At 42.5% G+C, this 25085-nt stretch overlaps 1 protein-coding gene across 7 annotated transcripts in view; it reads left to right on the top strand.

The window, feature by feature from the left end:
• Nucleotides 1-25085, top strand: part of PTPRC (protein tyrosine phosphatase receptor type C) — an 846024-nt gene that overhangs the window by 636687 nt on the left and 184252 nt on the right. For all 7 annotated transcript variants that reach the window (XM_069641238.1, XM_069641237.1, XM_069641234.1 and 4 more), the window contains 3 exons: nt 3749-3809; nt 9463-9571; nt 21125-21159. In XM_069641238.1, coding sequence (XP_069497339.1) covers nt 3749-3809; nt 9463-9571; nt 21125-21159 — 205 coding nt within the window. The remainder of the gene's footprint in view (nt 1-3748; nt 3810-9462; nt 9572-21124; nt 21160-25085) is intronic.

Below are 25085 nucleotides of genomic sequence, written 5' to 3'. Positions count from 1 at the left end.
GGGCTGGAGAGTGGTTTCTAAATTTCAAACACAGATCATTCATACATTGGTATAGAGAGTCAATTGGTGCAGGCAGGAATGTAGGCAATATTTAAGCAACTTTCCACAATTAGTGAAAAATAGTGTGCATAGGAATAGTGACTAGATAGTAACAATAAGACATGAATATAAGAATCTGATTAAATAAATACATGTGGCTTGTACAGATAAACATTGGGAGACCTTGATATTAGCAACTGAAAATAATGATTCCAATATGTTCTGCAAACTAATAAATAGTGGTTATCGGAGAAATTGTGTATTTCAGGAAGCCTGTACTCCTAAGCCAGGCAGGTCCCAACACTTTGGAAACTTATATTGTGAACAGTCAAACTTCCAAATACTGGAGTGTGGTACACCATTGACCCTGACAGGAATAGATCCCTTGATATGTTCAATGGAAGTACAACTAGCCACAGGTGTACCCACATCTGGGACAGTGCCTGGCCCAGATGGGATTCCAGTGGATACATTTAAAAACAGATAATCTCGGAAGTGTACTTAAGTACATTGTTCATTGCTGCCGCCTGTCTTATTAAAGCGCTGCGGTCATGGCAGAATGTGGTTATTGTTCTGATGTAAAAGGAGGACGGGTGAGGCAGTCCCACAAATTATTGGTCACTTTTCCATCCAGACACAGTGGGAAAGATATAAGGGAACATCTCATTAAAGCGTCCATAGGACTGGTTACTTTGAACAGTCTGTCTATGTAACTTGCAAGTTGGATTTCAATAGAGTATTGGAACGATTGATCAAAGTTTTAGATTGTTTCAATTGATTGTGAAATGGATAGTACTTAGGATGCTTGATCTTTTTTCGGGAGCTCCTGTTCATCAGGGGCATAACATTAACGGAAGGTGTAAAAGTCTTGCGAGATGCTTTTACTGCTTCCAATAATGTAACGCCCTGTTTTCCATGTATGTATGGCAGAGGGGAGAGGCAGAACTCAAAATGCATTTACGACGCCTCCCTTCCTCCCTCCCTCTCCACCATGCACATGCCCCAGCATGCATTTTCATGCATTTTAGGGAGCGTTTACAATTACTATTGATTGTTGCCTACCATGAGAGCACGGCAGGCCGCATTTACTCATTTGCACAGCGGAGTGCAAATGTGCAGGGAAAAGGCAGTCTACACAATTTTATGCCAACGTTTGCCCTGCACTTTACACTCCACCATGCAAATGACGAAAATTCAACTACTGTGACCTTTCCACGCCAAAGTGCATGCATACAGGTCCCTGCCGTCGAATTACACCGGGAACTGAAAATTAACCCCTATATATTTCATTGACTATCGGACTGTATTTGATTCAGTGCCAGGACACATTTTTTTTGGCATCTGCTATGGGAATTGAATGTGCTAGTTCAACTACTAAGGATGAGTAGGACTCTATATTCGGCAACACTGCAACTGTTCACAGCTGCTTATATGTAGAAAACAATCCATATTAAGAGAAGAGTTAGCTAGAGGTGTGTCCTGGCACCTATTTTTTGTAATCTTTTAATGAATTACTTTGATGGAAGCATTTCATTTTTACCAGTTGATGCACCTGTTTTAAATGGTTTTGCTTCAGGCATCTTAATATTTGCTGACAGTGACATTTTATTGCCACAAACGCCATCAAGTTTATAAAAGCAATTGTAATTTGCAGACTTATCTACGGCTATGGGCCTTGACATAAAATATTGTAAAATGAAAGTAAAGGAATATTTTGGAATGAAAGTAAAGTAAAAGGTGTGAATTTAGCGATTTATGATTTTATTATTGAGAACATACCTTTTTATTGATACTTGGCCATTAGATTCAATAAAAGACACTTTTGCCTGGACCACATCTCTAAATCAATTGTGACTTTAGTTAGGAATTCTACTGCAGCTTTAAAGTTTGCAGGAGAATTGGAAGGGGGCGGTTAGACCAGCATTGAAAAATATGAATCAAAGGTCCTACCAGCATCCACGTATGGGGCTATATGACATATAATTTATTGACCCAAAATGAAAACACCTTTTAGAAACAGTTGCGGTGGATCTATTTGTGCTGTGGTGGACCTCTAGTGAATCTGTAGTACATCTGAAGCCTGTCTTGTACTAGGTAAAGTTATGTCAATACCCCTAATTGGCATTGTATAAAGGTGCCATGATTGATGTAGCGAATACAAATGGATTGTCATTGGTACCTTGGTTTAGGCATGGACGGATACCCCCCAAGCCATTGGCATTCCTGAGTTTTGGGAAAACCTAAATATAAAAAAAAAACTAAACTAAACACACACGCCTTATTCAATAATGAGAAAATGCTCAATCTGGGGCAGGGAGATTTGTTCTTTTCACTGTTAAAACAGTGATCTGCTCTGTAGGTATGTGTCAGTAAAGAGTACTGATGCTCTGAGGTTCATCTTGACTTGATAATACATTTTGTGGTAGACTCGTTCTCATGAATTTATGTCTGGACATACTGCCTATTGAACACCTTATGAAGAAAAAGAACTCAAATTGATCTGATTCATGTCAAACCTGCAAGACAACCAACTAAAGTGTCCAACATTTTTTGTTTTTATGCCCAGCTTTTAAAAGTGCAAAAGATACCAAGTTCGATGGTTAAGGAATAATGGGATTTGTAGTTTGATATCTGCTCTGCGCCATAGCATATCGTTGACAACAAATGGCAGTATATTAGCTATCTCTGAAAATGTTATATTCCTGGCGCAGGAGAATTACATTGTTTACAAAATATATTTTGTAATTGTACACTGTTACTGATTGTTGACGGCTGAATGCTATTGTGATTTCAAGTTCTTCTGTGTATGCCAAGTTCATCTAAAATTGTATGTCCTGTAAATTTATCCTATTTTATTGTTATCTTTTTTAAGTTTCATGATATGTAGAAATGGGGTTAGGACGAAATTACCTAAGTAGAAAAGTCCTACCACCAAAAGTCCGACCCCCATTTATTCGCATATGTTTATGTGGGGGAGGGGTAAAGTTAATAACGTATGGGTGTAAGATGGGGGCTGTGGGAGGTCTCCCTCACACATACACATATATATATATATATATATATGTGTATATATATATATATATACATATATATATATATATATATATATACATATATATATATATGCACAAAAATGGAAAAATAAATAAATATACCAGTTGTATACCAGTTTCAAAATAAAGCTGTACTTACTGAGTGCCACAATCTTGCTGGAAAATTCAGTGACATAGATTGGCCTACCAAACAGAACTCATCGATATAGGATACAGACATGTCCTGCGGGAATGATAACTGTGGAGAGGAGGGGGTATTCTGTTCGAACAGCAGGCGAGGCTTGGTGGAGGATTTCCGTGCCTTAAGGAAAAGGCATTCGGAAATGTTATTTTAGAAAATAATTTGTGCATGCTTCCACATGCTAATCCCCTGAAAAGGTCCTTTATTTTAAATCTAGACTTTCATTCACCCAGCAATAGATTAAGGACAATTGTGTGGTATTACTGATCAAAAAGTGTCCATAAAATATTGAATGTGTGAACTATTTTCAAGTCAATACTGTCATTTTTTGTGACCCCACCCCATTCTCACAACATTTATGGATAAAGGCATGCACTTCCTTATCTGAAATATAAGACAATCAATGTAAATTAACAACAAAAAATATATTGTGAAGATATTAACACAACAATATTTTTCTTTTTGTACAATTCAGTTGAGATTCTGCAATGGGATTTTTGATGGAGAACCTGTTAGCGGCGAAGTAACAACCAAATGTAAGTATTACAGGGCATCAGCGTCTGCAGCGTGTTGTACAGTTTAGTGTTCAAACTAGACTAATAAAGTGTTTAAAGAGGTCGGTCTGCTAAATATGCAATGTAGCCTATTCCCGGACACTGTCAACACTACTGAGGTCGAATTAATTTATTTTTTCAGCACGTGGTGATGACTGGTAAAAACAACTATATCAGACCACTTTTATTTTGTGTAAATCTATTTTCAAGGAACTATAGTTTCTTTTTTGACATCTTGATAAAAAACATACAAGTCCCAGCGTTCAAAGTGAAGAAGCAAAACTGGATTTGGGTATATCCTGAGACAGGACATGGATACATTTTGCAGAATGGAAATTAGATTGCACAGTGCAAGTTACATGCACACACACAAGCAACACAATGACAGAGTATAAACTGCTGAGCACACCTCACTTAAAGTCTAATAGGCTTTTACATCAGCAAAAGCAAATATATCTATGCAAAACTCGTCATGCACCAAATAAAAACTGATAAGCCTGGCTGCAATATGCAGGTTCAAACCTCAAACTCCTCCCAATTATCACTACCCAAAGATTTTGCACTGGCCAAACATGTTTGCGGTGTGGCCTCTGATTGCACTATGTGCACTGTTCTCTTAGCAGATATAGTAAAATCTCAAGTGGGCCTGCAATTTATTTTTCCCAATATGGCAATACAAGACATTTCTCTGTACGTTTAGACACAATAAGATACATCTTCTAATTTTATTATCCCTTGGTATTTAGTTTTTTATTGGTAATTCGTATTACGGAAACCTGCTCCATAGTGTCGGGTAGTTGGAAGGGCTGTAGTACGAATTAGAGTAGTAACATACTATGCAATCACAAGCTAGTCCCTTTTTAGGGTGGAGTTCGGTTAGGGTAGTAATGCTTACATTGTCATCTGGCTAACTGTGGTTCCTTACACTCAGTGGGTAAGGGTTTAGTGTATAGCCATCATATGCACAATCCATTACTTTACTTTTAGTGCAGAGGTAGGGAGTATAGTTTGTACCAGAGGGTACAGACGTTAATGATGAATCTACACATACAGGTCAGCATTTTCTTTGGTACGAAGTTTCATTTGTGAGGGCATGGGACTCTCAGGCATTGAATGCTCTGCTAAAGGTTTACTTTTTGGTAGCTTACACAATTTTCCATGATTTTCTAAGACCTTAAGGGTAAAGGGAGATTGTTCCATAATTTGAGTCCGAAATATATTATGGATCTTTCACTATGCCATAGTCCCTTGCTCTTGCACTTACATAGGCTGCTGTGGCTTGTGCTTCTGTGGTTTAATTATGCGTGATGTGCAGAAAAATGGCACTTGGCAGAATTCCATTAACCACCAACATGTAATGTAACTTTGTTGAAAATATTTGTAAAGAAGCCTGAGATGGGGCATCACAAAGAGAGGTGGTCTACAGAATGGATCTATTACAGTATTGAAAAGATCCAAAATATGAATTTTTTTTTAAAAAAAAATTGCATGCAAGAATATTGTCCCCACAAAATATAATTCTAACTTCTTTGTGAGCCTAATTCCTGCCAGAATTCAGCACTATCAACTGATTAAACAAAAAGTCACAGAAAGGAGAGAATGTGTAAAGATATTCCTTCCAAGGTTACATCTCCCCCTATGAGTTGTTGTATTTGATGATGCCATTATATATGCACTAGCTGTCACCTGCTTTAGATTTCTCATTCATATCCATGACTATAGCATTCCATTCCTCCCAATCAATGTTTTGTATTCATTCTGTTCCTCCATTGTTCTAGTAAGAGTGACTTTGTTTACACTATAGGATCCTAAATGTGATATGTGTATGCAGTCCTAGTTGATCATGACCTGGTATTTAACTATTTGCATTAAATTAGATTGGCCTGGCTTGGCCAGTGTTACAAACAGTATGACCTACAAGAGTATGTTCTGTGACCTTACCCCCAGATGTGTGTCCAATCTGTTGTCTTTGCTGCCCACCTGCACCTCATTGTGATCAGTGTGCAGGAATTTGGCTATGAAATGTTCAAGGATCTCACCGTCTTGTATCCCTTTTCCTCTCCTGGCTGGAACATTTCCTGCCCAACAGGAAATTCAGGATGGTCTAAATTGGCCAGCATCCCAGACCCCTTGGGCCGCACGTGTAGCCATGCACAGTGAAGCTAGTGGGACCACCAACTGAGCAGCCAGGCGAATGTTGCATGGGCAAGTACAAAAACGTGCATACACTACTCACTGTTCAAGCTAAACACCAATGAAAACAGCAGCAGGTAGAAACCTCCCAAAAGTTCTCAAGTTGGATTTTGAATTCTGACTTCTCTTCCCTTTGCAGGTTCTTGGCTCCATCAGCCCCTTTGCACACCTGTGCTGGTCTAGAACCACTCTCCCCATCCCACCACCCAGGGTTGGTTTTGGGCTCCTGCCCCCCACCCCTCCAGGCTGTGTCCAGGATCTGTCTTCCCCTTTCCCACCCAAGTGGCCTAACACTGGAAGTATATGCCCCTCTCCTACGCCATGAGCCTGATCTGGGCTCCTTTCCCCCCGCTCTGATTCCCTGCTTTTTATCTGGGCTACCTCTTCCTACCATGCCCCTCTGCTGGGGCTGGGCTCCATTGTCTGCCCTTTTTGTTGCTATACTTACCGTGTTGTTCTTTTCCCATTCATTTATGATATTCGTTTCTCTCTCCAACTTCTTTCAATTGTAAAGAACCAAGAAATGGGATTGCTACCATTATGCTTTTTCATGGGGATTTTGTGTAAAAGCGACTTTTGATATTCCATATAAAATAAAAACTATAATACATATATCAATATATTCAGAGCAGTTACCTCTCAATGTGCTCGGTCCATATGCGTTGCTGTGCTTCTTGACACTTAAACTGTTACTGCTCATGAATAAGACTGAATTAGTACTACAGACACATATTCCTTCCTCATCGGATGTAGGAACGTATTTACACCTTCTACCTTAATTGTTGCTTGATACTTTTGATGTTCCTCTGGATACATGTTATTATGTATGTTCAAGCTTCTGTAACATTACATATACTATCAATTTAGGCATGCCCCACCTAACTTAGAGAAGTTAGGTCATGCCACTCCATGCTCGCTTCTGTATTCTTTCTAAGATTTGTAAGAAGATATTTATAAACCAAAACACATAATATTTTTGCATCGAACACACCTAGTGTGGTGCGGCTGTTTGACATAATGGGGGAGGGAGGGATACAATATATAATCGGGATTTTAAATAAGTTCAAGGTGCTTGTTTTGGAAGAGCATATTTGCAATGCCATCAAAACCAGAAAGCAAAAAGAAATAAAAAGCAATGAAACAATTTACAAGTGTGGATATATGTATATATCAAAGACATGTGTGTTGAAGTAGGATCATTTGCATAAACACAGATCTCTGGCACCCGACTTTACCTCATGTGTTTCCTTTCTATTGTCTTGTTTACAGAGTAAACCTGAAGCAGACGTAAATATCATAATCGTGGCCCTTAACAGAACCTACATTTACAGTCGAAAAAACACACAAACACACTTCATGGCAGACAACCTCATCGCTCACTGGCTCCAGGTGTTAACATGAATGTAAAACCCTGGTTATCCCACTTAAACATTCTTACCAAAATTCTTATTTCCCCTATAATTCCTTAATAGAGTGGATTACAGCTGCCCATCCTTTCATCCTGTCTTGAGTCGCTGAATAGCCTGTACCTAGAATCCAGACATTTCATCAATACACATCTTTATCCTTTTGAGAAAGATAGCACCCCCCCTTCCTCCGGGTCATAAATGTATTATCTGTGTACAATGAACGGCAGGACATCAAAGTGCTGAATAACAATCACTCTGGAAATGCCTATGCACGTGATTGGGGGAAAAAACGAATAAACTGGGGGTGCTGGCCATCGGCATGGAGGGCATCTATTTTTGGATGGATTATGCTTACAAGAGAAACTAGGTTTCGAGAATCATATGTGTTTGTCATGGCATGGGGTGCTTCTGGCAAAGGCCACCAGCATCAGGAGCTCTGTCTGTTCAGATGCGAAACTTGGTGACATCGGAAGATGAGGCCATCCGAGGAGTAGATGCCAATGGTCAGCAATAAGATCTGAATGTTGAAAGCCAGAATAATCTTGAGGCGATCAGAGATGCAGAGTTGATTCAAGCATTGAGGGACATCGCAGAAGGGTCTGACCCAGGTTGGGAGGGAGTATCCTTAAGTGGATAAGCCAACCACACGAGGGGATAGAGGAGAAGGGGGGGTTGTTAAGCGAGGCTGCCAGTGAATATTTTGAATGGCTCTCCAACATCAAACGTATCAAATGCAAGCTTCTAATTCGCATCTTAATTGCACCCCCACATCCTCCCCTTCTACTCTCCTGTGATGGCTTCTCTGAAATCTGAGTGTTTCAAAGATAACGTTGCTTGCAGCTATGACTCCTGGCAATTCTTAAGTAATGTGCATGCCTCTCCACATATTCAGTGGTAAAATCAATATAACTGGGACAGCTGGTACTTTGCTAAATATCTGTGATTGGATATAACAGTAGAACTCTGTATACCCCATCTCAACATAGCATCAAGATTTACACTCTTCACAAAATTGAAACTTTTATGATATGATATATGATATGGGATTTATAACGCGCCTATACACAAGTGTTTCAAGGCTCGACGAGGCAAGGCAGGGGAACAAAATGGAGGACGGACAACGATCCTGCTAGGCGTGGGAAAGGGGTAGGGACAGTGCAGTACATGGCAGAGATAATAACAATAAGTAAGTAGCAGCCAGCATGTGACAAGTGCATGGATAAGTGCAAACAACAGGTGTCAAGGGCTGGGATGGGGACATTAGGGATGCAGAAACAAACCCCAAGTGCGGGGGTTGCCAGGTGGGCAGTGCAGGTGGTGCTGAGATCAGAGGGTGTCAGTGGCAAGTGCAGTTCTTGTTCCAGTTAGGGGGTCAGCAGAGGAGAGGAGGAGAGAAAGCAGAAGCAAAGAGAAAGGGTTTGAGGTGCTTCTGGAACCAGAGATGGTTCTCTTCAAGTTTAAGGGAGGCAGGGAGGCTGTTCCAGAGGAAGGCACCAGCTGAGGCAAGGGATCTACCACCAACACGTTGTTTTGAGAAGCAACTGATCCTGAGGGAGCTGGAGGTGGATGAGCGAAGATCTCAAGAAGGAAGGTATTAAGGAAGCGAGAGCTGCAGGTATTGAGGTCCAAAGCCCCAAAAGGCCTTGTGGACGATGCAGAGGGTTTTGAACTTAATCCTCGCAGCCACTGGGAGCCAATGCAGAGATTTCAGTCCTGGAGAGATGCAAGCAAAAGAAAGGTGCTGCGTGGAGGATCCTTGACCATCTCAGAGCTGCCCCTCTAATGTTTTGGGAAAGAAGTACAAAGGCATCAAAGGTTACTTAGAAGGCAAAATAAATCGTTGACACAATAGTTTGTATGTTTTCTTTGTAATGACTGTTGCTTTATTTAAACAATATTGAAAAGGTACCTACATGCCTGCTAAAATTTGCAAAGTGTGTTTTAGGAATTATTATGATATTTTCAAATGCTATATCCTCAGAAACATGATTTGACAAACAACTTCTTTTTTTTTTCTTTTCTTTTTTTTACAGACAATGAAAAAGCTCTGATTGGCTTCCTGGCATTCTTGATTATTGTGACATCAATTGCATTGGTTATTGTGTTGTATAAAATCTACAAACTGCAGAAGCCATCTAATGGGTAAATCGGTTATCAATCAGTTGTGTGTATTCAATGCTTACTAATCGTGCTTTGGTAGATGGCAACATAGGTTTACATGCATCCCATTGCATCTCGCCACATCAAGTTTGCTTTTGAGAAAGATGAGACTTTATTGATGTTGGAAATTCTAAAAAAAACAAAGTAATTAACTTTAGAGAAATCTATGCTTGCTCAACACATCTCTTTCTAATAGCTTGTTTCATCAAGCTTTCTACCACAGTTTTGCTATTTTATAGTTCTATAAGTAACCTACTTATATTAGCCAATTCAATTGTTCTCATTGTATCAATCTCTGGCTAAGGGTTTTCCTTCTCTTCACTACCAATCACCCAATGTTTGCTGTTTTTTTCAGTTCATCTACAAAGTGCTGCTTTTGGCAAGGGCCACACTATGAAAATGCTTGTATTAACTCTATCTTAGAATTATGTGGGATGGGGTTAGAATTTCATGCTAACATTAGAATGTCGAATGGCGGTAATGACAGGCTGAGAGCAGCTTTTAGGCTGGTTCTAAAGGCTATACAGAGCCATTTTACCACTCCTATTCAAGTTGACAGTCCTTTCTTTGTTCCACCAACAATTCCTGCCCAGTTTGGTGGCTCTGCAACTTGCTTCTGAGATAACCTCCAGATCGAAATACTGGGAATCACCCTTGGTAATCTTAAAAGATTTTTTAGCCTGTACCACATCACCCACTTTAACGTCGCCCTCCTTGACACACACCCTGCTGTCAAAACAGATCTTGTTCTTATGTTGTGTCTCAACACCCTCTCATGAACTCTTCCCACATACACCTCAGGCACACAATCACCCAACAATTGACCAACCCAGCCTGGCACCAACTTTGACCCACCGTTCCTTCCTTTTAACAATTCGAAAGGAAAAACTCCAGTCACCACAGTGGGAGTGGTTCGATACGCCCACAACATGACAAACAATGCACTCTGCACTGACACGTGGTTAGCAATTGCCCACTGAATACACCCTTTAACTGTCCTGTTTACCCTACCCACCAAACCATTGGCCTGGGGTTGGTAAAGAGCTGTTCTCCAACTCCTGTTTCCCATCTCGCTTAGAAACATCTGCATTTCCCTCGAGGTAAAATGAACCCCGTAATCAGTCAGTAACATTTCAGGAGTCCCTTCTGTTCCAAAAAGTTCATGCACATACTCAATGACACTGAACACAGTTGGCATAGACATGAACTCCACCTCACACCATCGGGAGTGACAATATACAACAACTAATGCATATTGTTCCTCAGGACTCATCTTGTGCATGGGACCAACGAAATTCACAGTTAACTTGCCCCATGGCTCCTTGGGCCAATCCACAATTTGCAAAGGTACTCTTTGAAACTGCATGCCCGTGTAATCAGTAAAACAAATGCCACACCATTAAACCATCCAATAAACCTTTGTCCATTCCTGGCCACCAATAACACTCATACAGATGCCTCTTTGTATGAATATCCCCCACATGACCTTCATGAGCCATTTTCAATAATCTTGCACATGTACTTACCAGAGGTGCTACCCTGTGATCACGTATCAACATACCATCTTCCACAAACTGCTCCTCTTGGACCTTGGCAGACACTTCCATTGCTTTGTCCAAATCCCGCCCTCCAGGCCAGCCATTCAACACATATTGTTCTACTCGCGCCAACACTTCATCATGCATCAGCATGCTTTTCTACTCCTCGCATGTAATTGAGTTCTGTCCATCCCTAATACGCGCTACCATCTCCACATCCCCTTCAACATCATCCTTGCCCCCAACTTCCGGCAATGGCGACCAAGACAAAAAATCGGCGCCTGTATTAGAAGCTAGTCGGGCTAAACTTGGGGTTGTTTTACCTGAACCTTCAGCATGTAAAACTTTCAACAATGGTTTATGATCCATTCTCAATTTAAACACTGTACCCAAATATAGGACTTGAAATGTTGCACCGCCCATACACATGCAAGAGCTTCTCGCTCAATTACAGAGTATTGTCTTTTGTCTCTCTGCAGAGTGCGTTAAGCAAATGCCACAGTACACTCCTTCCCCATATTCATCTCCGGCCATATAGCACAGCAAGCAGAGTGCTCACTTTGACATCCTTGCAGAGCCTGCTGATGCAGGTTGGGATCCTGCCAGGGCCAAACTTAGCCTTTCATATAAATGCTAAATTATTATTATTATTCACTTCCCCAAACACAGCGCCAAACCACACAAGCTCCCACACAATTCATTTGCATTCTGGAATCTGGATACAGTTTAATCTTTTGTTATGCAGCTCTTAAATCCAGAGTTGAAAAACACTCTGCATTTGCCAACTTTGAAATGAGGTCTTCGAATTTCGGCAAGGGATGACAATCCACCCAAATTGCTACACTAAGTCCCCTCAAGTCTACACACAGCCGAATGTCTCCATTCTTCTTTCTCACCACCACCACCCATCGACTCAATTGGTTTGATTATTTGTTCCTTTACCATATTCTCCAAGTGATCAGCAAGTTCTTTCCGCACACTGAAAGGTACAGTCTTTAAACCTTGTCTGACAGGTTCTGCATTGTGCTTCAATTTAATCCGATGTGTAAATCTTTTAAGCTTAAAGGCTATCCTCAAAAAAGTCATCATGCTCTTGAAAAATCTTCTCAAGTTCACACTTATCAGGTATGGCTAGAACCTGCTCCTCACTGCTCCTATCCCAAACTATCCTATACTGCGCCTGCATTTTCCAACCAAACACATTAATACATTTGCTGGGCACATTAATTCTGTCATCAGCATAGCATCCCTTAAATTCTAGTTGTGCATGAAAATACACCAGTAGTGTAATTCATTCTCCTTCGTACTGCTCTGGAGCAATTCAAGCTTTCATCAAACCTATGTGTCTAAAATTCACTTGCTATGTTTCCTGGGATATAATACCGACTGTGGCACCTGAGTCTGCGACCAGGTTTACATATTTACCACAAATCATCACAGTTATCTTTTCATTCAGTTGCATATTGCTGTTGTCTTTTGCATCACTTTCCGCTGAAAAGTTCACGTGACCTTCTCTGGCCCAATGGCATGTTTTCACAATGGCCAATCCATCTACACATGCCACATTCCTTGCCACACGCTGGACACAACTTTCTGGATGCAATATGAAAAACACTGCCACAATGGTAGCACTCCCTGGTGTCAAGCATGATGCCTCTTCCTCTTCTTCTTGCATTTATTCCTCCTGCTCTTGACAGTGTCCTTATGGTCCTGTCATTGGCATGAGAACAAGATGGATTCTCACCACTTTGCTTATCCAAACCTTAACAGCAGTGGCGGACATTACCATACTTTTTTCAATGTACATCACCTGATCCAAGGTAAGATCCCTACAGTTTAACAACCTTTCTTGAATTTGTTTGTTGTTGCAATGTACCACAGTTTGATCTCTCAAATGCTGGCCAATCAAATATACAAACTCTGAATCCGCTACCAGTATCTTTAGAGCAGCCACTTGCTCCTCCATCTGCACCCTGGTGGCAAGTTTAGAAGTGGTGCCTTTCCAAAATAACCGTAGACTGCAACTCATAATGCCTCTTCATTCGCAGTACTGCCTCCATATATTAAGCTAAATCTTCTCCCTTCACTTGTACCATGGGCAAATGGTAAAACACAGTGTGTCCTTCCAGACCCAAGGAATTAATCAACAATGCAGCCTTATTTTCCGGTTTATATGTTACGCCATCCCTGTCTGCTAAATAAGTTTCAAATACCCTGATCCGCACCCCCCATTTCACTGGTGGCTTGCCTGCGGTTGCTAAAAATGGTGGCATTGGTTGGGCCTGTCCAATGCAGTTCATTATGCCAACTTGAAAATTCAACTTGAAAGTCTTTTAAATCATGTTTTGGCGCTCTCGTGTCGTGTGACCAATGCTTTCTTGACATGGGCCTCCTATTTTCCTCTGTAATTTGACGTTACTGCAGATCAAACACCTTCACTCACTACTTGAGCCCCTGTGTGGCCACCAATCAATGCAGGCCCCTCAGGCCACTCCTTCAACAGATATGTAATCTGCCGACACCACCTCCACAAAACCTCCCTGTCCCTCCAGCATACTTTATGCTCCGTAGGCAGAATGCAGTGAACATGGCCTCTGTGTTGCAGTTTAAGCACCTTACGCTGACCAGCCTTCTCTTCAGCCGTGAGGGCCTCACACAACATGGTCCCTCAGTGACACTTGTGTTGATGTAAGTACTTCACAAGGTATGAGTGGTAGTCCATTTATTAAGGGCCCGCACACAGGACCAATGCCAGCCACCACCGATCAGCACAACCCCAACTGTCAAACTCTCCGCTCCCTGTGCCCAACGTTCCAATTTTGTGTACCATGACACGTGGTGCAAAGGCACCTTGCACCATGGAACAGAAGATCATAACACTTACCCATGGGGACTCTGCCTCGTTTCACTGGTGACGAGCTGGAAACATGAGCAGATGGTCTTCAGAGCAAAGGAGCATGCAGATGGTGGAGTGGCAAGTGGTGGGGCATAGGTGAATTATGTTCCTGTTGCACAGAGTATTGGTCTCCAATAGCTGACTGAGCACTGAGGAACTTCGTACTTCCCAATGTGATTGTGGGCCATCAGTTCATTGCCCCAATTGAATAGCTAATTAGCTAATTCAATGCCTTACACAGCAGCCCATCTCTGTCCCACTGACACTGATGCATGAAGAGGTGAATTTAGGGAAAGCAATTGTTGTTGAATGCTCCGGGTCCTCAGTGCAACTACTTAAAGTTTCCCTTTGATGATGGAACTAGCACTGAATTCTAGTGTGCAACCAATAAACCTTTTTATCAAAAGGCGGAGGAGAAACCAACCGTGCCATCACTGTGGTTTAGTTCAAGGTAATTGTCACAGGTGAAGCAGCCGCCTAGTCCCTTGAGCAGCCAGTATTTATTCAGAGTTAACAAGCCCCATTCGAAGGAGCGTGCAGCCATCAAATATTTGTTAAGATTACTACAAATCAACCCAACACCTTTTAGACATTCACATATGAGCACACTGTTATGTGAATAATTATGGTAGGGTTTGCAGGTGCTTACACACTACTTGGAGTGTCAGAGTTGGACTAAGTGGTCATACACTCGGTGGGGCACAGACGTTTTCCTGACATTGGGCTGGGTATTGGTGTGTCCTCAGAGGAGTCCCTCAGATACTAGTTTGACTGACAGTGGACAAGTTGGAATTTGAGGGCACGAGGACACAGTAAAGTTGGAGGCCATACAGACTGTACTTTGGGCTCCATCCTTTCTAGCATTCCTTGATAAACCACTGTCCAAGTAGAAATATAGGTGAATAGTATTTGGCTATAATGTCCATGCAGTGTTCCAAACCTTTGGGCATACAGACATAAATCCCTTCAACTGCACTTATTCTCAGGAGGAGAAGCAGTTATTGAAAACCTTCCTGAATTAACCAAAAATTAAGGTGTTTTGTGACTGGGTTAAGCATGCACAAACTAGACAAGTATAATAATACCGAAATAGGTGTTGGGTTGATCCTCTATCATTTGCAAATGCAAGTTACAGAAGATGATGCAAGCATCGATTGTTAAATATCTATGCTAAGGAGTTTGAAGGAAACCTATCATTTTGTGAATAAAACTGACAAAAGTCTACACAATTCAGTTCATGTCCATTGTTGAGACAGAACGGTAAGTGAGCCGCTATGGGTCCAAACCTAGATGAATTGTTCGCTCCAACACGAGAGTGGCACACCCCATGGAATGCAACACCATAAAGACATAAGATGTGGCAAGTACAGGTTGTACAAAGAAATATAATAAAAGGTGGTTTGTAAGGCCAAGTGGCAATTTCAAAGGACACTCTAACCAGTGTGATAATCTGTTTCAATGGTGAGAAATCACCATTGTCCAGTCATAAACATTCTATGCAGCATATGTTGAAGGAATGAGGAATTTGCAAGGTGCTGCAGGGCAGCCGTTTCGTGGATAATTTCTTTAAGGAATTTGAAGATTTTTTCTTAGAAGTCAACATTGTGGTGGTAGGTGAGATAAACATCGCAGTGCAACGATATGTCTGAATAGATAGGTGATGGACATGTGGATTTCAAGCTTCCAGCAGAGTGAACAGTTGAAAGAATTAGACCTGGGCCCTATTGTGGAAGCCCAAGGCTAAGGGCGATGCAGTCTGCGGCAATCTACCACCTGAGTGCGGTCACCTCTTGCTGCTGCCGTCGTTCTTACTCACAAATGTGTCATGGGTCACATGCCAGCCTATCTGTTGGAGGCTATAGTGGAAAAACAGAGACTGAGATCCAACAACACTAACCTTCTGAAAACACTATGATGCAAAACAAGTAAGGCTCTCAAGGGAGCGTTTAATATCGTGGCTCCAATAGCTTGGAAAGCCCTTGTACCTGACCTTGGAGACATTAAGTCCATGGACATCTTCAAAAAGAAATTGAAAACATTCCTATTCTGTTAGTTACCCCCACCTTACTGTGGCTTCTCTACCGATCCTTCTTGAGTTTGAATATAATCATCCACTCTTGTATATGTCTGCTCTGTTTGTGTCATGGACGGTGGGCTGGCAGAAGATGCCTGGTCCTGTGACAAAATGGCTGGGGCCTGACCCACTGTCCAATCTTTCACCATGTGGGGCCGGCCACAATCTCTGTGGTCCACAAGCTCTGTATCAAGTCCTGGGCATCCCTCTGTGAGTGGGGGCCTACCAGCACTCACCGCGCAGCCCGCAGCAATATTTATATATTTGGGGTGGGTCCCCTTGGGTGGGAGCCCACCTGACATCACTGCTGCATACAGAGCACTCTTTTGTATTCAGGCAGTGTCCCTGGCGGCATGGGGATTCCGCTGTGCTCACCATCGCACCTGCTGCCATGTTGAAAACAGTTGGCCTACCCATTGCCACTCGATGAGGCCTTCATCTGCCCCAACCACCTCAGCAATGCATCGTTAGACTCAGGCGGGCGGGCTGTGCTTTTCATCTGGGCCGCTCCACTGGGTGGCCTGGAGCTTTCAGCACCCATGCTGCTCAGCAGAGATGCCTGGAACTTCCTCCTCCTCCTTATCTTCACCTGTGTTGGATGCCAATGCCACCACGGGACTTCCCTTACGCTCCACCCTGCTGGGTGTAGCGGTCTTCCCAGCTCTCTTCAGTTCACCTCCCGGGCTTCTCCTAGCATACGCAGATCAGGAGGAAATCAATGCAGGGTCTGCCTCGCTGGCCTTGAGGTGGGCCATTAGAGTACATCACTGAGCAGTTTGGTCTGGGCCTTCCCCAAGTGTGGCCCGGGCCGGGCTGTTCTTTCTTCAGCCCAGGCAGCACCTGGCACACTGTCTGTTCCATAGGATATTGCTGGGCCCATCTAATATGGCCCCCGGATGGGTCAACGTCTGTCACGGCACCAGGGGGGGCTGAGCTGCCCCTGACTTAAGTAGCTCATCCCCTTGGATTAGCCACTGGGGGGTCTCCCCACATGCCATCTTGCGTCAGAAACGAGGAGTCAAGCAGGGCTGCGTCACAGCTCCGTTCTTATGCAACCTATTCACATATGACCTTCCGATTATTGGTCCCTCTCTGTTCTCCAGCTTATCGCCCCCTCTCTGGTGTCTGACCCATCATTCCCTCTCTCCTCTCTGGCTTATCGCTTGCTCTCTGGCCCATCGCTCCCTTTCTGCTCGCTGGCTTATCGATTCCTATCAGCTCTCTGGCTTATGGCTAACTCTCTGGTTCATCGTTCCCTCTCTGCTCTCTGGCTTATTGCTTCCTCTCCATTCTCTGGCCAACTGCTCCCTCTCTACCCCATGGCATATTGCTTCCTCTCTGCTCGCTGGCCCATCACTCACCCTCTGCTCGCTGGCCCATCACTCCCTCTCTGCTCTCTGACCTATTGCCGTAATTATACTCTCTGACTTTTTGCTCTCGCTCTTTTCTCTGGCCCCTTTCTCCCTCCCTTGTCCACGGTTCCCTCTCTCCTCTCTGGCTTCCCACTCACTCTCTAACCTATTGCTCTCTCGCTTATGACCCCCTTTCTGCTCTCTGGCTTATCGCTCCTGCTCAGCTCTCTGGTTTATCACTCCCTCTCGGTCTAATTGTTCCCACTCTGCTCTATGGCCAATCACTCAACCTCTGCGTTCCTGCTAATCTCTCCCTCTCTGGCCCATCATTCCCTCTCTGCTCTCTGGCCCATCACTACCTCTCTGCTATTTGGCTTGTTGCTACCTCTTTTCTCTATGGCTTATTGCTCCCTATGTAGCTTATCGCTTCCTCTATGGCTTATCTCTCCATCTCTGCTCTCTGGCTTATTGCTCCCCCTCTGCTATCTGGACCATCGCTCCTTTTCTGCTCGCTGGACCATCAAGGCCCCACTATTCTCTCTCGGACATTAGCCTCTCTTTTCACTAGCACATTGCTCCCTCTTTCCCCTGCTTAGGATAACTTTATTTTAAAAAAATACAATTCTTTTTTTTAAAAACTGCTCTTTTCCAAGTGGTGTCTTTTTTTCTTTTAAAGGCATTTTTTGTGAGTGGGTTTGTAAAAATGGCTGATTTTATGGTTGTTATAGCAATCTCAAAACCTCTGTAATCTTTGAGGTCTGACTCTGCCCTAACAGAAAAGGTACAAGGCAAAAGCCTAAGAGCTTTACAACGTCTAATGCGGAGGGATGGAGGGTGGGATAAGTGGACATGGATTGATATTTGGTGAAATTGAGTTACTGCCTAACAGGCAATTGCTGTATTGGAGCTTGTTGGGTTTGTGAAGATTCAGTGACCTGTCAGGCTTTCCTACGTGATTACCCCAGCTTCAACCCTATTTTCCCAGATGAAACATGGTATTCCCTTTCTTTTTTAGTGATGCCCCTTCTATTCCCCATGCCTTAATGGCATACTGTGATTACCCCCTTCAACAAGCCTTAAAGCCTGCTGATAGCATCCCTCAATTTTCTGTGACCAACAGAGTGATAAAGACTGAGACCTTGAAAAGGTGTTGAATACTCAGAATCAGAAGGAGCATTCTAGTGTTTAGTCGAAGTCGGTTGGCTCCAAGCAACTCCCTTCCTGGATGCAGGAGGCTAAAAAACAGCTGAAGGTAACGGATAGTTGCTGCTGGCTAGTTAATGCAGGGGAAGCTAGCCTGAGAAGGCCACAGACGAGCAGGAAGACCGCAAGAGGACTGCAGGAGTGGGTTCACTGTGCTGGGATCGCAGCCAGAAGAGAATAGGACCCTTCCTGGTGACCGCAGGTACCAAGAAGCAGTATCTATGCCGCCCGATGATGGAGAAGGGATCAGGAATGAGGCAGTAACTGTGAAGGACATGGAAGCTGCCAGACAAACCTTGTAAGCCCGTGAAGCGGAGACGGGATGCCAAGGCACTTCTGTGGGTTTGCTGCGAGAGGTCCAAAGAACGCCAAAGAAAGCCGGTGAGCCCTGGGAAGGGAAGCTGGGTCACTGGGGCACTTAGGCAGCTCCACCAAGTATCGATGAGTGCCAGATACTTGAGCCGGGTGACCCCGAGTAAGGAGTTTGGGTCACTTGGACATTTAACAAGGAAAGTGAATGAAAGTGGGTTTGAGACCCGGCATTGTGATGAAAACAATACAGAAGAATAGAACTGTGTGACTACGAGAAGTACAAGAATAAGGAGAGTACCTGGCAGGGGAGTATATCAGGTGTTTGGACATTTAACAAAGGAAGTAAATGGAAGTGGGTTTGAGACCCAGTGTCTTTGGTGAAAACAATACAGAATATTGGAACTATGGGAATGCAAAAAATACAGGAATAAGGTGACAGCCTGGCAGGAGAGTATACCAGGCGTTTGGTGAGTCTGGGACATCCACCCAAATTGCATAAAGAAATCACATGAGAGAACCTGGCAGGAGAGTTTACCAGGTGTCTTGCAAGACAGGGACTTGCACCTAAGTTGTGCTCCTTTATTGTTTAAAGGAGCTATATGGGAAACCCCGGCAAGAGAGTATACCAGGTGTCTTCTGAGTCTAGGACCCATACTTAAATTGTGTTACTTTGAAACAAGAATCCTAAGGAAGAGCAATTCCCCTGGGATCTTGAGTTACAGTGTTTCTGGAAAGACTTGGGGAAGGGAGTTATTTTCCATGGAGTGAGTTGTATCACCAAGAGGAGAGAGGCATCTTCTTGGGCCTTAAGGAACTTGGTTATTCTTTGGAACTTTTGTTTCATGAAGAGAAACCTGGGGAAGGGGGCAGTTCCAAGGAACTGTGAACATTTCCATTTGGAACTTGTGTTTGATTACATATTGTTGTTGACCCTGAACATTTGTGCACTTTTCATGCTAGAGACAATACCCTTAGCACCTTAGGGTTAGTTTCAGAATGCGAGGGCCAGGATATGATTTCAGACACAGAACATTCTTGGTTTGGACATCTTGACACAGGACAGACCCTTAATTTGGTTGGGGTAGGGAAATACCTTTTCAATTAGGGACAGTGAGGCATTTTCCAACCACTCTATTGTTTATTAAACGTCTTCAACCAATACCATGACTCCTCTGTGTCCCGCCTCATTCCTGGTTCTACAAAGTCCTCTCTCACATTTCACTTCTGCGGGAAGGTGTCCCCTCTTTCAGAATAGTAGGGAGATGTAGTTCACATACCTCACATGTGCTCTCAACTTGTCTCCTGCCAAATGGGCAGACACCATTTATACATTTCTATGTGAGATGCAAGGAATGTTTGAAATTCACTTTCCACGTAATCTACCTTGCAACTCGAGATTACAATGTGTGAGAAGTGCAATGGCAAAATGCAAATAGCAGTATCCATTGTGTTATTTGCAACCCAGCAGTTTTCATTCATAAAGCCTGCCACTCTTGTTTTGCATTTGCAATAGCGTTCCGTATATCCGGTTTCTGCTATTTTATTGGTTAATTATTTTCTGTCTTGTTTGATTTTAAGAAGGCCATGTTGATTAAAATTTAGAAAAATAAAATGCACAATGCAACACATTTAAAAAAGTGCTTCATTTTTATTTTTTTAAATGTGTGTTTTTCAAATTTGGAATATGGTTCATGCAGTATAACGACTACTCGGCTTCATATCCTTTTTCTGATGAATACTTGACAAACTATTCAGCATTTGGCCAAATGCTAAAATTGCTGTTCTCTGCACCCCTATGTGTAACTAATTATAGTCCTACAAACGTGGAATGTATTTTTCATTATCAGATGTAGCATCTGGAGAGGATAATTACTGAAATACATTAGCTAGGAAATAGCTAAGAAAAAAAAAAGCATCTGCACTTTGTTGCTAAAGGCAAACTCTTAAAAACAGTTAACCAAATGAATTATTTGGATTTCAAAGAGCATTTAAATGTTTTCGGATATGATATGAAGGATGATTTGGAATATATATGATCTAAAATCAAGCAATAATGGCAAACGTGTGTCTAATCCCCAACACGAACTACAACAAATGGCACTAATAACATGTTTGATATTCTTAATTTTCAGGCTCTAATATTTTTCATTGCTTTTTCAGCGATCCATATGAATTCCCATTACTTCCCTCTGAAGGTTAGTATTATCTTATTACTTGTTTAAAACATGCACACCTTGCTAGAAGCAGCTGCCATATTTCCTGTGGAATGGCCCATGTTTAATGCAGTAAATAGTCCCAACAATGTTTTTAATAGAAACATATTTTTAATATTACCTTTCTGTACTTTACAGTGTTCAGGTACCCATTGTAGGAATTGTCCCATTCCACAATGGATTTTACAACACGTGTCCCTCTGTTTGATGTTAGCCGTGTGCCTTCATTCACCAACTTGTGCTATTGTGTCTGCAAACAAAATTAGAGAATTGTGTAACTGAAGTAAACACCCTTACGATCCCATGACCTTAAAACGTAGACCGCTTTTCCAAGGACCGAAGACATGGGTAAAGTAAGGGAGCAATCAGGAAGACTCTCTCCCCCAGTCCCCCTAAAACAAAGGGCAATATGTAAATATGGGACACGAAAGCTACGTAAACATAACATTTGGTTCCTTCCCTTGGAGCAAGGAAACATGCTCCACGGTTGAGTAGGAAATCCAACTCCTCTCTTCATTACAGCAGTACCAGGTCATGTAGTGTTGGATGACTTTAGTGGTGACGGACATGGCAAATGATCCAACCCAGCAGGGCATTGATAGAAACCAACGGGGAACAAAGAATGCATGCCTGAGGCATAAACTTGCAAAAGGGAATCTGGGGGTAGAGCGGGTGCTGAACTTAAGGAACAGGAGCAAGCCAAGTGACAATGGCTGTTTCCTCTTCTTGGGGATTTGCTAGATCGGCCCTGTGATTCTGTTTAAATGTACTGCCTACCAGGAAGAATTGGTTCATGTGGAAGGAGAGAGGGTTAACGGGTCCGGAATGTCGTTACTGTCGGACTAATACTGAATGTTTAAAACGCCTGGTCCTTGAATTCCATACACACCAGGGATTTCAAAGCTCTCACTTTGAGTGTTTTATTCAGGATCCAAAATTATCCCCAAATGGGATGTCCTTTGGGAAAGATTATTTCTGGATCATTGTCCAATTTCAACTTTGTTAGCACTTTATCTGTTTCTTATAAAAACGGACTTGTTACATTTTAAATGACTGGATGTAATCTATTGACTCATGTTTAGCATACTGCCTATTTTATGGTAGGTTTTATTTCTATAAATCTATTGTGTAATTTGTGTGTTTTATATTGTGAATTTGAGTTAAGGTTTAAAGGTGTGAACCATGTGAAACAAATAATTATAGTTAGCTCTGTGTAGAGATTTTGTAAGAGGAAAAAAGTTTGCCGATAGTCCTACCGCAGTTTTTAACTTCTATCTCACATTTTGTCCTGAAGTGGCTGCTTGTTAAAAAGACTGCCACCTTGGAAAAACGATCTCATTCATTATTTTCAAGTCAATATACCATTCACCTTTTGTTGAGATATATTCCGTTATATTGAATCCAATTATGTATTTTTGAGATATAGAATATCATGTGCTCTATAGTGTTTTCCTCTATGCTTTTCTTGTCCTCACCACATTTAAAGCTCTCGCGCTGGATCCTGCAATATAGTTCTGACCTTTCTTCCTGAAAGTCCCCATTGTTTTCTATTTTGCAACAAATTGAATTTCTGTGTATTGTCTGGTGGGTTTAAATTAGCCAATAATATTTGTCATCTTTTTTTAATGAATCAACAAATTATTGTAAAAGCTGCTTTTTTATTTAACACAAATTCTTGCTTTTGTAAGGAAAAATCCACTTTGGGGGTGCAGTCAGTGTTGCACAGTGCAGTCGCTGTATGGTGTGCTTGCCCCCATCATGTAGTGTGTAAGGAGAATCTCAGAAGTTTCATAAATCAAAACATTTACAATGTCAAAGGAAAGTCATCATTGATATCAAATCTTTTCAGTGTAGCATTCAATACCACTTTAGTGGGAGGTCAGGTCTGGTAACATCTCCCAAACACATGCCAGGTAGGCCCAAGTACATCATTCCAGCCCTGTGCACCCATTGTTGTTAGTACTCCGAGCCACCATCTGGGATGCTGATACATTTTTTGATCATTTATAAGGGAGCCAGGCTTTGTGCATTATGTTTACCTTCAAAAACAAGTTGCACGTGCATCTGCCGTTAGAAATAACTATTTGCAGGACCTGGAGATGGGCTAGGTGGTGCACAGGTGGGCTGGCTGGGAACTCTGCGGGGGCAGGGGCTTCCAGGTGAGGCACTGCAGTGGATGATTGGCCTGTAGCCCAGCCTCTAAGGCCAAGGTATTGGCCAGGCAGATGTGCAGTGGGCCAGCATGAAAATGCAGGCGGCTACTTGCACTTCTGCTTGCTTTACCTGCCTCCTCCTTGGCCAGCTGTCTCCCTCAAGGTGCGAATATATAATGCAATTATAATCGTAGAGGAAAAACAACCTATGATGGCAAACTACAGTCTGTTATTGCAGTAGGTCTGTAGATCCCCAGACTGGATGGAACTATTGATTGCTCATTTAGGTAAACATATAGTTAGCTTTGTGACTGCAAAGTGTACGCATGCTGCAGATACACTGGGAGCTTGCAAGATTTCTGCTCTTTTCTTCCTTTTTCCCCAAACGGTGCTGTATGGAAAAAACTGCCCCACCCACTGGTTAATTAAAAACTAGCGTCCTCCGTGAAGCGGACGCAAAGTGGCTGAAAAGTGAAGGCAGTTTGCAGCTCAGCAGCGGGAGCTGAGCCAATGACGGTTTCTGCGTTTATCGACCTGATTCAGAGTATGTTCTAAATGCAGGCTTGATTCCAAGGTAGGAGAGCATATTCCCTGGTGTGTCTCCTCTGGCTGGCCCAAAGCGAGCGGGGCTTGTTTGATCATAGTGTTCAGGACATGTTCTGGTTAAGGAGTAGTAAGGATGATCCTCCTGCTTGTGAGGTAGATTATATTGAGTACAACATGCTTTCTGCACATATGACTATTAATCCACTTGAGGACATGTCACAAACAATACAGCCTGATAACTTGGAAACTACTCCGCATATGGAACAGTCCCTGCTAGTTCCTTCGCACAATTTAACTTTTTCCTCCAATGTGATCAAGAGAAAAAGCACAGATTCTTTTCAAAGGGGTGTAATGCCAGTTTGGGGGATTTGAGGCTGGTCTCCTAACCAATGCCACACATCGAGTAGTGGAATTTCAGGTCCAAAAGAGAGGAGGAGGGGAGTTGAAGTAGTCAATGATGTACTCCAACTACTGTGCAAGCGTGCAAACTTACATCAAGAGCGTTATCAGCAATGCCCAATATTTTCATAATGCAAGAATAGAAATCGCAGGAAGATCTTCTGGATTCTTCGTCCTCATCATGTTCAACTGAATTTTCTTATCATCCCACTGTTGGGGCAGTAGAAGATCATACCATGCGTCAATTTCATACTTAACTCCCTTGTCAAGGTCTTTGAGTCTATCAAAGAAGAAGTGTAAGCTCATTCTGGGATGATTATGGTCATTAAAAAGGATCTTGCGAAATGTGCCCAGACCACTTTGAAAATAAGAGACCTTTGGACTCCATAATAATAACATATCGGAAACAAATCCTTAAGGAGCAGCAGATGCATGCTATAAAACTTACTGATTTGAAAAATGCACCAAAGGTTCTTACTTGCAATGCTTCTGATGAGCTGTTAATCCATGACATGATTAATGTTTCATTAACAGCTCCATTGATTCCGTACTGATTGTAGAAACCCAAGAGGCGTGTGCTTCTGCCGATGCTCCACCTTCAACATTGGCACGCGAAGAGATGACTAGGTCAGCAATACTACCCTGTGATGAAGAATGCTTTGAGGTAAAACTTTAGCCTAAGAGGGAAGCACAATTTGGGACCACAAACAATAAAGCCAAAAAACATAAAAAGGAGTATAATAAGCTAAAGTTAGTCTTTAACATTTCTGCAGGCCCTCTGAGTCCTGGCTAGTCTGAAGAATTCTCAGA

The sequence above is a fragment of the Ambystoma mexicanum genome, chromosome 1q (assembly GCF_040938575.1).
Source record: "Ambystoma mexicanum isolate Mex_15411 chromosome 1q, UKY_AmexF1_1, whole genome shotgun sequence".
Lineage (NCBI taxonomy): Eukaryota > Metazoa > Chordata > Amphibia > Caudata > Ambystomatidae > Ambystoma > Ambystoma mexicanum.
This window is presented reverse-complemented; position numbering and strand designations above follow the sequence as displayed.